Raw genomic sequence first — 12,962 nt, 5'->3', positions numbered from 1 at the left:
ATCATTCCATCACACTCCAGCCTGGGCAACAAGAGTGAAACTCTGTCTCAAAAAAAAAAAAAAAAAAAAAAAAAAATTAAGCCCTTCTAGAGAAGGTTTGATTTTTCCTCATTCTTTCACCACAGTCCAGTCCAGGGGTGCACAGAGGCCAGGCCTCGAACCAGGCAGGTACAGTGGTTATGCCCAGGTACAGCCTGATGCATTTCTTGGTCCTGAACAAGGGAGGGCTGGCCATCCTGCCTGTGAGGCTGTGGGAGTCCTGGGACTCCCCTGGCTCCATACCCTGGCAGCAGGGCCACCACAGTGATCCCCTCACAGCATCTCTTCAGTCAAGGGACCCTCCTAGTGTCATCATTTGGGAAACCTCAGCCCTCTGAGGCTCTTTTTCTTCCCCTCCCCTCCCCTCCCCTCCCCTCCCCTCCCCTCCCCTCCCCTCCCCTCCCCTCCCCTCCCCTCCCCTCCCCTCTCCTCCCCTCCCCTCCCCTCTCCTCCCCTCCCCTCCCCTCCCCTCCCCTCCCCTCCCCTCCCCTCCCCTCTCCTCCCCTCCCCTCCCCTCCCCTCTCCTCCCCTCCCCCTCAGAACCAGTTTGGGAAGGGATGTCGGGTAAAGGCAGAGTATTCCTGTCCTGCCTGCACTTAGGAAGCTGGGATTGGGATAGAAAAAGGATGTGGTGTCTGCAGCTGGGTCATGGCTCAGCGTTGCCAGCTTCTACCTGGCAGGCCATACCAGAGCTGCCCCTGACAGACTGTGTCCATCCTCCTGCACCACAGCTCATTGCCAGAGGAAAAAAACAAGAGCAGCTCCTCTTTTGAGACATGTCCAAGGCCGAGTGAGAAGCAAGAGGCAGAGCCGGGGGAGCCTGACCCTGAGCAGAAGAGGAGCCGTGCACGGGAGCGGAGACGAGAAGGCCGCTCCAAGACCTTTGACTGGGCTGAGTTCCGCCCCATCCAGCAGGCCCTGGCTCAGGAGCGGGTGGGTGGCACAGGGCCTCCTGACACCCATGAGCCCCTGCGCCCTGAGGCAGAGCCTGGGGAGCTTGAGCGGGAGCGAGCACGGAGGCGGGAGGAGCGCCGCAAGCGCTTCGGGATGCTCGACTCCACAGACGGGCCGGGCACTGAGGACACAGCCCTGCGCATGGAGGTGGACCGGAGCCCGGGGCTGCCTGTGAGCGACCTCAAAACACATAACGTCCACGTGGAGATAGAGCAGCGGTGGCATCAGGTGGAGACCACGCCTCTCCGGGAAGAGAAGCAGGTGCCCATCGCCCCCGTGCACCTGTCTTCTGAAGATGGGGGTGACCGGCTCTCCACCCATGAGCTGACCTCTCTGCTGGAGAAGGAGGTAATAGCCTGGGGCTGGAGCCTCCCCCTGCCCCAGCAGCCTTTCCAGAATATCAGCTGTGCCCACCTGTGGCCTGAAGGGTTCATCTACATAGCCCTACCCCTCGAGAGATTTGCAGACCTAGGGGAGACAAACACACAGATCAGTTCTCATAGTTGAGGCAGACCTGAGAGCTGTGAGAGCTTACCAGTGCGTACAGGGCAGGGAGCGGGACTTCCAGGCACAGAGAAATTTATCCTGCTGTCCGGGCCACTGCCCTTGAGAGGCAAGCCACTTTACAGGGCCCAGATGGTTTCCTCACTCTGCCTCCCAATGGCAGGAGGGGAGTGAGCAGGGCCAGGTATGCTTTTGCACTAGGCAGCCCTGGCCTGGACAGATCAAAGCTGGAGGCAGAGACCAGCCCCAGTGGCTTGGGGCAGCTGATCAGAGCTGAAGCCAGAGTCATGCAGCAGGAGACAGCAGCTGGGTCCCAGGTCATGAGGATGTGAAACAGAAGGCAGTGGTGAGGTGAGGTAGGCCATGGATGAAGGCTGCCCTGTGACTGTCACTCCTCCATGAGGCCCTTAGTGCACCTGGGTACAGAGATGAACAAGCCAGCCCCCGATGCATAGCATAAGATGTTCTTTGGAAATGTATCCAGAAAGCCAGTCTGTAGAACTTCCACAGTGGATTTACATGTCTGATCTGGGAGTCTTGTAACCAGGTAGGCATAGCTTTATGGTTTTTGTAGAACTCCCTGTTTCACTCTCCATTTGGGGACAGTTTTCAACACTGTTTCAAATGTGTTCTTTTTTACATAAGTCGCTTGTTAAAGATTTGCCTCTTAGGTCTGCCTCACGCTTCAGATCTTTTTTTGTATTTTATTAAGTGTGTGAGGCTTAGTTAACACCAGCACTAACACTTGTACTTTTTCATTTTCCTCGTCCATTAACAAATAATAAAGGCAAGATGAAATAAAATAACAGTTGAAACTCACATTACTTCAGGCTACCAAAATAGGCCAGCCAGCAGAAGACACACTGACTCAACAATGTGGGGGGTCAGTCTTCACTGTTTAAAAGTCAGGGGCCGGCTGGGTGCACTGGCTCACACCTGTAATCCTAGCACTTTGGGAGGCCGAGGCCAGCAGATCTTGCAGTCAAGGATCAAGACCATCCTGGCCAACATGGTGAAACCCCATCTCCACTAAAAATACAAAAAGTAGCCGGGCATGGTGGTGTGTGCTTATGATTCCAGCTACTGGGGAAGCTGAGGCAGGAGAGTGTCTTGAACCCAGGAGGCAGAGGTTGTAGTGAGCTAAGATCGCACCACTGCACTCCAGCTGGCAATAGAGCAAGACTCCATCTCAGAAGAAAGTAAAATTTAGAAATTAAAGTCAGGGGTCTCCCCGCCTCTCACAGTGTAGCCTGGCAGCACCCTGGGCAGCACTGACCTGACTGCCCACTACACACACAGCTCCACTCAGCATGAGCCGTGGGAGCAGGATGGGTAACCATGCACACAACCAGACACAAGGAGGCACCTGGGGAGTGTGTGGGGAAGAGATAGATGGATGAATGAGTAACTGAAGCTGTTGAAAGCAAGAAGAATGTAAAACAGCTTACTGATTGGTGTCCACATCTTGTTTAAGGGAACTGCGGGAACCCTTTTTACAAACAGAACTTTATGTGGAATCCATCATGTAAAACTGGTCAAATGCAGTGGTTTCGGTTGAGACCATGGTGGGCCCTGAAGTGAGGCCTGCTTGGGGATGTCACTCACAGTGGACCCTGTAGAGCCTAACCTAGCCTGTGTGACCAGCTGAGGACACCTGAAGAACCCCATGGGGTGGTCTTCCTCCAGATGCAAAGCCCTTGTTTCCCAGTGGACACACCCTGTATGGGCCTTGGCATCTATATAGGGCATGCACTTTGGAACCTTGAGCAGGTGTGGGAATTATGTGGGCACCCAGGGTTTCCTGGAGTAGGAAGGACAAGGTAGTCCCTTGGTCCCCAGATGGTACTGAGTCTGCCATTTTTACTGACGGCTTGCATTGGAACCTTCACTTCCAAATACTGCAGGTAAAGGCCGTATTAGCACATCTGCTGAAATGTGGAGACTCCAAAACTCTTGGGCCACAAGGGAAGACCAGTGGAAGAGTCTGTGCTGTGCAGCTGCTTTGTTTATCATTGTCATTTTGCACAAAAGAATGTGTTTTTTTGCCAACAGCTGGAGCAGAGCCAGAAGGAGGCCTCAGACCTTCTGGAGCAGAACCGGCTCCTGCAGGACCAGTTGAGGGTGGCCCTGGGCCGGGAGCAGAGCGCCCGTGAGGGCTACGTGCTGCAGGTAGGGTGGAGGGGCTGCCGTGGCCCATGGTGCGCTCAGGAGCTTCAGTGTGAAGGGTTCATGCTTAGGCAGGCTAGAAGTGTGCAAAACTTGGCTGAGCAGGGTCCGCCTCCCGGGAGCTCATGGCCCTGGGCTCTTCTGCCATGAGATCAGGGCAGTCAGTGTGCTGGGGAGCTCTGTTTTTCCCTCCCAGTATGACATTTTGGGAATCTCCGTCAAACCTCTACATCTAAGCACTTTTTTTTTTTTGGTAATACAATCATTTTGGTGACCTTTCCCTTTGGCTGTGAAAGTGGCCAGTATCCATTTATTATAAATGCCATACATATGCATGTGATTTCTCCTTGTTTTCACTGTAGTAATATTGGGCCTGTTGTACAGATTGAAGACATTGAGTCATACAGCAAGCCCAGTGCCTGCTTACAAGAAGAGTAAGTCAGTGGCCGAGCTGGCCCCGGACCCCATTCCCGTCTGTGTCCGTACCACTTCCTGCAGGCAGACCTGGGGTTGTTACCACTACTAGCCCAAGCCCTGTATACCTCCACCAAGATCCTGTACCACCAAGCCCTGATGTAGGAGTGTCACAAGACTGGAGCTAGCCTGGCCCAAGGGCAGGCCTGTGTGTGCTGACTTTCCTGCAGCATGCCAGGCCCTGTGCCAGGACTGGATCATAAAACAGATATATTCCTGCCTGCATTGAGCAGTAGGGGAGATTGCGGTAGGGAGACTGATGCATGAATACTGCGGGAGAAGTGAAGTGGGTGCCAGAACAGGGAGCCTGATTTCTCAGCAAAGGCTGAGGTTATAACATTACAGTCAGGGTCCTGAGTTCAAGACTTGGCTCTGCTACTAACCCCCAAAGCAAGTGCACATGTCCCCTCCTCTAAGCGGCAGCCTGCTGCTTGTATAGCCTTAGACTCAGTGATGCCTGTGGGCCCTTCCAGCTCTTAGACCCCGATTCTCTGTCATATAATGAGTGTCTGTATTTCCAGAACACAGTGCACTGACCTTGGTCTGAGTCATCGCAGGCAGCAGATAGACCAGGGGCACTCAGCTGGCCCCTGACCATAGTCTGCATCCTTGCAGACTCTGCTGTTTTTTCTCCCACGTGCTCCCTGGACCTTCTCTTTCCTTCTCCCCTCCGTGCCCTGGACTCTCCTCTACAGTTTTTTGTTTCATAGTTATTGCCATGCCTAGTTCACACCTGATAATGGTGGGCCTCCCCACCAAGGTCATTTCTGCGTGCCCTCCAGATTTGGGGAGCATCTTTTTGATTCTTGATTGGGCCTCATCCTGCAAGAATTAACTTCAAATCAGGTGGTAAAGATACAGGTTCAGCATCCCAAATTTGAAAATCTGAAATGCTCCAAAATCCAAAACTGAACGCTGACATTATGCTCAAAGGAAATGCTCACTGGAGCATTTCAGATCTTGGATTTTTGAATTTGGGATGCTCAGCCAGTAAGTAGAATGCAAATATTTCCAAACCGTTCTTGTCCCAAGTATTTTGAATAAAGGATATTCAATTTGTACTAGCATTGGGCTTTGCACATTGCTAACCTAGGAACCTGCCTCTTGGTCTAACTTGGATGATTGCATGAGCCCACACTGAAGCCCCTGTCAGTCAGCACTGGGCAAAGCTGGTCTTTAATACCTTCCCACTAAATCTAATAGCTTGTGACTTTTCACCACCCTTTATGCTTTGGCAATGCTTTTACTCATGACTCAGAATGAGCAGAGGGTCTATGGGGTTAAGGGTCAGGAGCCAGCTGCTGGGGTGGGTGCTGCACTGACTGCTGGGAGGAGCTTGCATGGTTTGGACATTAAGCGTGAAGTTTAACTTGAACTTAACTGAGTGTCACATCTGTGGCTTCCCCGGCCAGCAGACCGAGAGGGAGCTACAGGCAGGCCAGAGTCTTAGGCTGGGCTCCGCTCACTCTTGTTCGTGTTGTTTTTCCCCTACATTAATGAGTTCTGTCTCTGCATGCCTTTCAGTGTGGGGAGTTTTGTTTCATTTGTGTTGTGTTTTGTTTTTGCATGCTTCACTTTTTCTTATTTTGAACTCCACAAAGGTTTGTTTTGTTGATTATCGTATTTTACTCCATGGTTTCCGTTCCCCCCCTCGTTTTGTCTTCTTACAGGTAGAGATTAGTTATTCTGTTACTCTAGAGGACTGGCTACACTTTACACAGGAAAATGTTCGGATGTCACCTTGCTGACATCTCCCGAGCGTTACCTTCCTTCCTTCTCCTCCTGTCTTAGAAGGAAGTGGCATCATTTGCCTACACCTTGCGTCCTGCGCTTGTTTAGGATTTGCTGTCAAGACCGTGTACTTTTTGTTGCAAAACAAGCAGCTGCAGGTGCTCTGCTCCTCTCACCTGTCCCTGTTCCTGGCACTCTCTTGTTTAGTCTTTGTTTTGCTTCTCAGTGTGTTCCATTATTCAGTTTTGTTTAGTTTATTTCTCCAAGGTTAAAGCTGTTTTTTGATGTTATTGTCCATGTTTTCTGTGTACCTGGAAGCAGCTACTTATTTAAAAAAAAAAAAAAAAAGATAATTCGTTGGTTTTTTTAATGGGAAAAAAAAATAAAGTTGTGCAAAGGATAAAAGCCAAAGCCATCAAGGAGCTTTCTGTGGTTGTTCCTGGCCAGAGGTGTGACACTCAGAACTGGGAGGCCCGAGTGTTACTAACCAGTATTTAATCGGTTTTTTTAAGACTGAAGTGGCCGCCTCCCCATCGGGTGCCTGGCAGAGGCTCCATAGAGTCAACCAAGACCTTCAGAGTGAGCTTGAAGCCCAGTGCCAGCGCCAGGAGCAGATTACACACCAGATTCAGACCCTGAAGCGTAGCTATGGGGAGGCCAAGGACACGATCCGACACCACGAGGCTGAGATCCGCAGCCTCCAGGCACGGCTCAGTAATGCGGCCGCGGAGCTGGCCATCAAGGAGCAGGCGCTGGCCAAGCTCAAAGGCGACCTGAAGCGGGAGCAGGGCAGGGTCCGAGAGCAGCTGGAGGAGCGGCAACACAGTGAGGCAGCACTGAGCAGCCAGCTGAGGGCCAGTGAGCAAAAACTCAAGAGCGCCGAGGCCCTGTTACTGGAGAAGACGCAGGAGCTACGGGGCCTGGAGACACAACAGGCGCTGCAGCGGGACCGGCAGAAAGAGGTCCAGAGGCTGCAGGAGCGTATTGCCGACCTCAGCCAGCAGCTGGGCGCCAGTGAGCAGGCCCAGCGGCTGATGGAGGAGAAGCTGCAGAGAAACTACGAGCTGCTGCTGGAGAGCTGTGAGAAGGAGAAGCAGGCATTGCTGCAGAACCTGAAGGAGGTGGAAGACAAGGCCAGCGCCTACGAGGACCAGCTGCAGGGCCAGGCACAGCAGGTGGAGACCCTGCAGAAGGAGAAGCTGAGCGCCACTTTCGAGGGCAGTGAGCAGGTGCACCAGCTGGAGGAGCAGCTGGAGGCACGAGAGGCCAGCGTGCGTCGGCTCGCAGAGCATGTGCAGAGCCTCTGCGACGAGCGGGACCTCCTCAGGCAGCGGTTCCAGGAACTGACGGAGCGTGTGGCCACGTCTGATGGGGATGTGGCTGAGCTCCGGGAAAAGCTGCGGAGAAGAGAGGCCGACAACCAGAGCCTGGAGCACTCCTACCAAAGGGTCGCCAGCCAGCTGCAAAGCATGCACACTCTGCTGAGAGAGAAGGAGGAAGAGCTGGAGCACATTAAGGAAGCCCACGAGAAGGTTCTGGTGAAGAAGGAGCAGGACCTCAATGAGGCCTTGGTTAAAATGGTTGCCTTGGGGAGCAGCTTAGAGGAAACAGAAATTAAGCTCCAGGCAAAAGAAGAGATTTTAAGGAAATTTGCAAGTGAGTCTCCAAAGGACATGGAAGAGCCACGGAGCACCCCTGAAGAGACAGAAAGGGACGGCACTTTACTCCCAGGCCATCCGGTCCCAGCTACCAGGGCCGCTCTGGCCTTTCCACAGACAAGGCTCGAGGATGAGGACGAGGACCTGGGGGGTCCTCTGGGGGAGGAATACGGCGACGGCAGCCCCAATAGGGAAGAGAGTGTAGTGCCCCCAAAGTCAGTGGAAGTGCTTGACAGGGAAGGGCATCAGCAGGGTACAACCAAACTCGACCAGGGAGCACTTGGTGTTAAAAGGCAAAGAATCCGGTTCTCCACAATACAGTGCCAAAGATACATTCACCCCGAAGGGTCCGAGAAGACCTGGACCAGCAGCACATCTTCTGACACCAGCCAGGACCGGTCACCCTCGGAAGAAAGCATGTCCTCAGAGCCTGCACCCAGTGCACTGCCTGCAGCTGGCGACTCTGACACATACCTCTCCATCATCCACTCCCTGGAGACCAAGCTCTACGTCACAGAGGAAAAGCTCAAAGACGTGACCGTGAGGCTGGAGAGCCAACAGGGTCAGAGCCGTGAGGCACTGCTCGCACTGCACCACCAGTGGGCAGGCACTGAGGCCCAGCTGCGTGAGCAGCTTCGTGCCAGCCTGCTCCAGGTTGGTGCGCTGGCCTCCCAGCTGGAGCAGGAGAGGCAGGAGAGGGCCAGGAGGGTTGAAGGGCATGTTGGAGAGCTCGGGGACTTCCAGGTCAAGAACAGTCAGGCCCTGATGTGCCTGGAAAATTGCCGAGAACAGCTGAGATCTCTGCCTAGGGCCAGCCAGGAGGATGAGCAGGATGCGTGCGCAGCCTCCCTGGCCAGTGTGGAGAGTGCGCTCATCAGCGCCATCCAAGCCCTGCGGCGCTGGCCCGCCCCAGCTGATGGCGGGGCCCATGTACAGCTGGAGATGGGTGGCACCGAGGAGAATGGGAAGCCTGCCTCCCTGCAACAGCGCCCCCAGCCTGAGCTGACAGAGCAGGAGCAGGCGAGGCTTCTTTCTGATCAGATTACTCTGGAGGCCTCACTGATCAGCCAGATAGCAGACTCCCTGAAGAACACGACATCAGATGTCTCCCGAATGCTCCACGAGATTTCTTGGTCAGGACAGCCACTGATGGAGTCTGCTGGGGCCCCCGTAGACACCTGGGCCAGAAAGGTACTGGTGGACGGTGAGTTCTGGAGCCAGGTTGAGTCCCTAAGGAAGCATCTGGGGACACTGGGAGAAGAGGCAGTCAGTGCCTCAGGAGGCGGGCAGCAGAGCATCCCACAGGGCCTGGCCCCCATCCTGGCCAATGCCACATGGGTCAGGGCAGAGCTCAGCTTTGCCACACAGTCAGTGAGGGAGTCATTTCACCGCAGGCTGCAGAGCATCCAGGAGACCCTGAGGGGCACCCAGACGGCCCTGCGGCAGCACAAGTACCTGCTGAGGGAAATCCTGGGAGCCTACCAAACCCCAGACTTTGAGAGAGTGATGCAGCAGGTCTTGGAAGCCCTCAGGCTTCCAGCGGGCCATGAAGATGGTGTGCAGCTGTCCTGGGACCTGAGCCCCTTAGGAGAAGTCCTCGGCCAAGACTCAGAAGGCTCTCAGGAGCCCTTTCATGCATCTGACCAGAGCCCTAGGGCCTTTGTTGCTATTCAGGAGGAGCTTGCCCAGCAGCTGAAGGAGAAGGCCAGCCTCTTAGAGGAGATAGCTGCTGCCTTAACCTCTCTGCCACCTGTGGAATCACTAAGAGATTGCCAGAAGCTTCTTCAGGTATCCCAGAGTCTCTCATATAACACTTGCTTGGGAGGCCTCAGTCAGTATTCTTCATTGTTGGTTCAGGATGCCATTATTCAGGCCCAGGTGTGCTATACAGCCTGCAGAATCCGGCTAGAATATGAGAAGGAGCTCCAGCTCTACAAGGACTCCTGGCAGACCAGGGAGACCCCCTGCCCAGAGCAGGCACAAGCAGCCCAGGCCCTGAGGGAGGAGTACGAGGAGCTTCTCCGCAAGCAGAAGAGCGAGTACCTGGATGTGATTGCCATCATTGAAAGGGAGAATGCAGAGCTCAAGGCCAAGGTTGCCCAGCTAGACCATCAGCAGCGGTGTCTAGAGGACACGGAGAGCAAGCACAGCATGAGCATGTTCGCCCTGCGGGGTAGGTACGAAGAGGAGATCCGGTGTGTGGTGGAGCAGCTGACCAGGACCGAGAACACACTGCAGGCTGAGCGCAGCCGAGTCCTGAGCCAGCTGGACGCCTCGATCAGAGACAGGCAGGACGTAGAGAGGCACCATGGCGAGCAGATGCAAACCCTGGAGGACAGATTCCAGCTCAAGGTCCGGGAGCTACAGACAATCCATGAGGAGGAGCTAAGAACCCTGCAGGAGCACTACTCACAGAGCCTGAGGTGCCTGCAGGACACCCTCTGCCTCCACCAGGGGCCGCACCCCAAAGCCCTGCCGGCCCCTGCCCCCCACTGGCAGGCCACCCAGGGGGAGGCTGACTCCATGACGGGGCTGAGGGAGCGCATCCAGGAGCTGGAGGCCCAGATGGACGTCATGCGGGAGGAGCTGGGATACAAAGATCTGGAGGGCGATGCGGCCACCCTGCGCGAGAAGTACCAGAGGGACTTGGAAAGCCTTAAGGTCTTAACACACCATTCAATTTGCAAAGCAGATCCTCCTTGATAATGGGGGTGTGGGTGTGGGGGCATCTGGCTCAGCTACTGTGCAGGCAGAATTGAGGGGATGTGCTGCCGTCCCTCTACTCACTGGGTATGGTGTGGTCGCAGCCTCTTGTTCAGCATCCCGCAGCATCCTCCACTGGGAAAACTAGTCGGAGGGCCAGTGGGATCCCTGGTGGGAGAGGAGCATGTAGTCTTCCCAGTGCCTCTCTGCCTCCCTAATGCAGTCTCTCTGTGTTCCTGAGAGCAGCCCCGACTCCCCTTGCCAGCTTTGCCTCTTTCCTGCACCACCCCCAGAACCCTGCCTGGCCCAGTCCAGACCCAGATCTGAGGCAGCTGCCTGAGGACAGCCTTGTGCTCACCGCAACATCCTGGAGAGCCAGGGCCCGGTTGGAGGGCAATCTCCTGATCATCTCAGGAGAGCAGAGTTGGATGGAGGGTCCCTCTCTGGAACTGGCATTGATGTGTGCTCTGGTCAGAAGAGCTTTTCCACTGAGCACAGCCTCCAGCCACTCCTGTCCCCTTCCCCAGGAGCTCTACAAGTAGCTTTTCCCCAGAACTGTCCTACATCTCTGCCCCTAAGGTCCTGGAACACTAAAGTGACATGCCAGTCCCCTTGGGGGTGGAGGGGGAGCTGAGTGGAGACCCAGCTCTCTGGCCGCACCCTTTGTAGCTGTGGCCACACCCACCATGTGTGACTGCCAAGTGTCATCCCTTAGACTCAACAGTTTGCCATATTGTGTCCTTACGTTCCTCCCACTCTGGAAGCTGCCCCAGTAAATGCCAAGGCCCCTCCAAAGCTGTGTTCAGGTGGCGCCTCCCATGCTCAAGTGGCAGAGCTGGGTGCACACATGGCCAGCACCATTGTGCAGCGAGCTTCTAACTCCCAGGCAGCTGCCACTGCTCCTGCCCACATATCCCCACAGCCACTATGGAGCAAATGTCTGTGTTTCCCAGCCCCTTAATTCTCTAGCTCTGAATGGAAACAGTTCGCATGTCACCTCTGTGTGGCATACTTGGCCCCAGCCAGACACACAGGTTTGGTTGTCAGCGAGCACCTTCTCAGGAGAGCAGAGAAGCTGTTTTTCACCATTCTTTTAGTCAAAACCTTTTAAAAACCATTATGAGCCATGAGAAGCTTTCAACAGCTGTCTTTAGAAAGTGTGTGTATATGACAACACTGTGGTCAGTTCACCACAGGTACACCTTGGGGCCAGTTGAGCCTTGAAAAGTTAATTGCACAAACCTTTGCTTTGACCCCAGACATGCTAGAGCAGCAGAGCAGCCAGCAGCTTCCCAGACACTCAGCAAATTCTACCGGGGCAGGGCCTGGGCACAGCAATGCTCTGCTTCCTGTCTGCATCCACAAGAGTTCCCTCCATAGTGAGGCTGCTTTAGGTTAGCCAGCCAGGTGCATGTGAGGTCCCATTCGGGTGTCGTTAAACCACCAGCAAGAAGCCAGAGAGGAGAGAAGTGCCTCATGTTGAGAACTGACGAGAGATTGTGCTGGGCCAGTGTCACCCAGGAGGGAAAAACAGGTAGTGAAGGTCAGGATGAGGCCCCCTAGGGGCTTGGATACAATCCACTCCTGCTGTCTAGCTGTCCACTCCTTGCTGTCTTAGCTGCCATTGCATAGTGTCCCCTCCTATGCCTGGGAGCTTTCAGCCGAGGTGTGATGCTCTCACCCACCCCTGCAGACATGCGGAACTTGGAAACAGCACCTTGAGATTTCATCACTTTATGCAGATTTCCACTTGGGTCAGGGGGACAGGGTCTTGGCCTAACAGCCATCCTTTAACATCCATAGGCCCCCACCACACCACCACTGCAGAGTCACCGAGGAACCTCTTTTGGTCCCAGGAATGATTGGCTTAAAAATTAGCATTTATTTGCAAGATCTTTTAGCATATAGTTTCTCTCCAAAGAAGCAACTGGGTCTCTAAAGATGTCTCAGTGTTTGTTAGATTTTTGACTCTTATCTGCGTAATATTCCAAAGCACTCAGATCAAAATAAGACTTTTCCAAGCAAGTAGACTCAGAGGAAAAAATAATAATAATAAGATTTAAAGGACCTATTAATATTAGTTACACTTGCTTTGGCGGCACATATACTAAAATTGGAATGATACAGAGAAGATTAGCATGGCTCCTGCACAAGGATGACATGCAAATTTGCGAAGTATTCCTTTTTTTTTTTTTTTTTTTTTTTTAAAAAAATCAACTATTAGTTAAATGTGTTAACCGAGAAGCCAACATACGAACCAAAGCAAATGGGAAGGAGAAAGAGGAGCTCAGCCTTGGGGCCTGAGGACCAGGAGATCCAGAGTTCCAAGCTCCTGCAGCCATCCTGAGGCATAAGGGTGGCAGGAAGAGACAGGTGCTTCCAGGTGGAGCTGCTGGGAGAGGGGATGGTATGTCTAGTTAATGGTGGCAGTAGCTGAGACATTTGCCCAGAGCAGCACATGGGTTGCAGTCAAGTCCAAACTGACCATGACTTTGGAAATACTGCTTGAGGCCCTCACAGAGGGTTGTCACTAAAAGTGGGCCCAGAGAAAGATGCCCAGGCATGCCAATAGGATTTCTTGGTATCCTTTCTTGAATCCACATGCAAGAAGATTAACCAAGTAGTGAGCCTGTGAGCCCAGAGTGGGAAAGCCCCTACACTTCAATTCAGAATGGAATGTGGCCACGTTCTTCCAGTTTTTGAAACCCAGTGAAAGGCCCAGTCCGTTCTCAG

At 53.8% G+C, this 12,962-nt stretch overlaps 1 protein-coding gene and 1 non-coding gene across 7 annotated transcripts in view; both read left to right on the top strand.

Annotated features, from left to right (window-relative positions):
- MPRIP (myosin phosphatase Rho interacting protein) overlaps window positions 1–12,962 on the top strand; it is a 144,617-nt gene that overhangs the window by 117,281 nt on the left and 14,374 nt on the right. For 4 of the 6 annotated variants that reach the window (XM_039476703.2, XM_039476702.2, XM_039476704.2 and 1 more), the window contains 3 exons: window positions 771–1,341; window positions 3,550–3,666; window positions 6,381–10,187. In XM_039476703.2, coding sequence (XP_039332637.1) covers window positions 771–1,341; window positions 3,550–3,666; window positions 6,381–10,187 — 4,495 coding nt within the window. The remainder of the gene's footprint in view (window positions 1–770; window positions 1,342–3,549; window positions 3,667–6,380; window positions 10,188–12,962) is intronic. The other 2 variants (XM_010339942.3, XM_010339941.3) reach the window with 1 other exon arrangement.
- Window positions 12,317–12,419, top strand: LOC120366966 (U6 spliceosomal RNA). Its single transcript, XR_005581477.1, has one exon. It is a non-coding gene; the product is annotated as a U6 spliceosomal RNA (small nuclear RNA).

Source organism: Saimiri boliviensis, chromosome 17 (genome assembly GCF_048565385.1).
Source record: "Saimiri boliviensis isolate mSaiBol1 chromosome 17, mSaiBol1.pri, whole genome shotgun sequence".
Taxonomy (NCBI): Eukaryota; Metazoa; Chordata; class Mammalia; order Primates; family Cebidae; genus Saimiri; species Saimiri boliviensis.
Note: the sequence above shows the minus strand (reverse complement) of the source record. Positions and strands in the feature narration are given on the sequence as shown.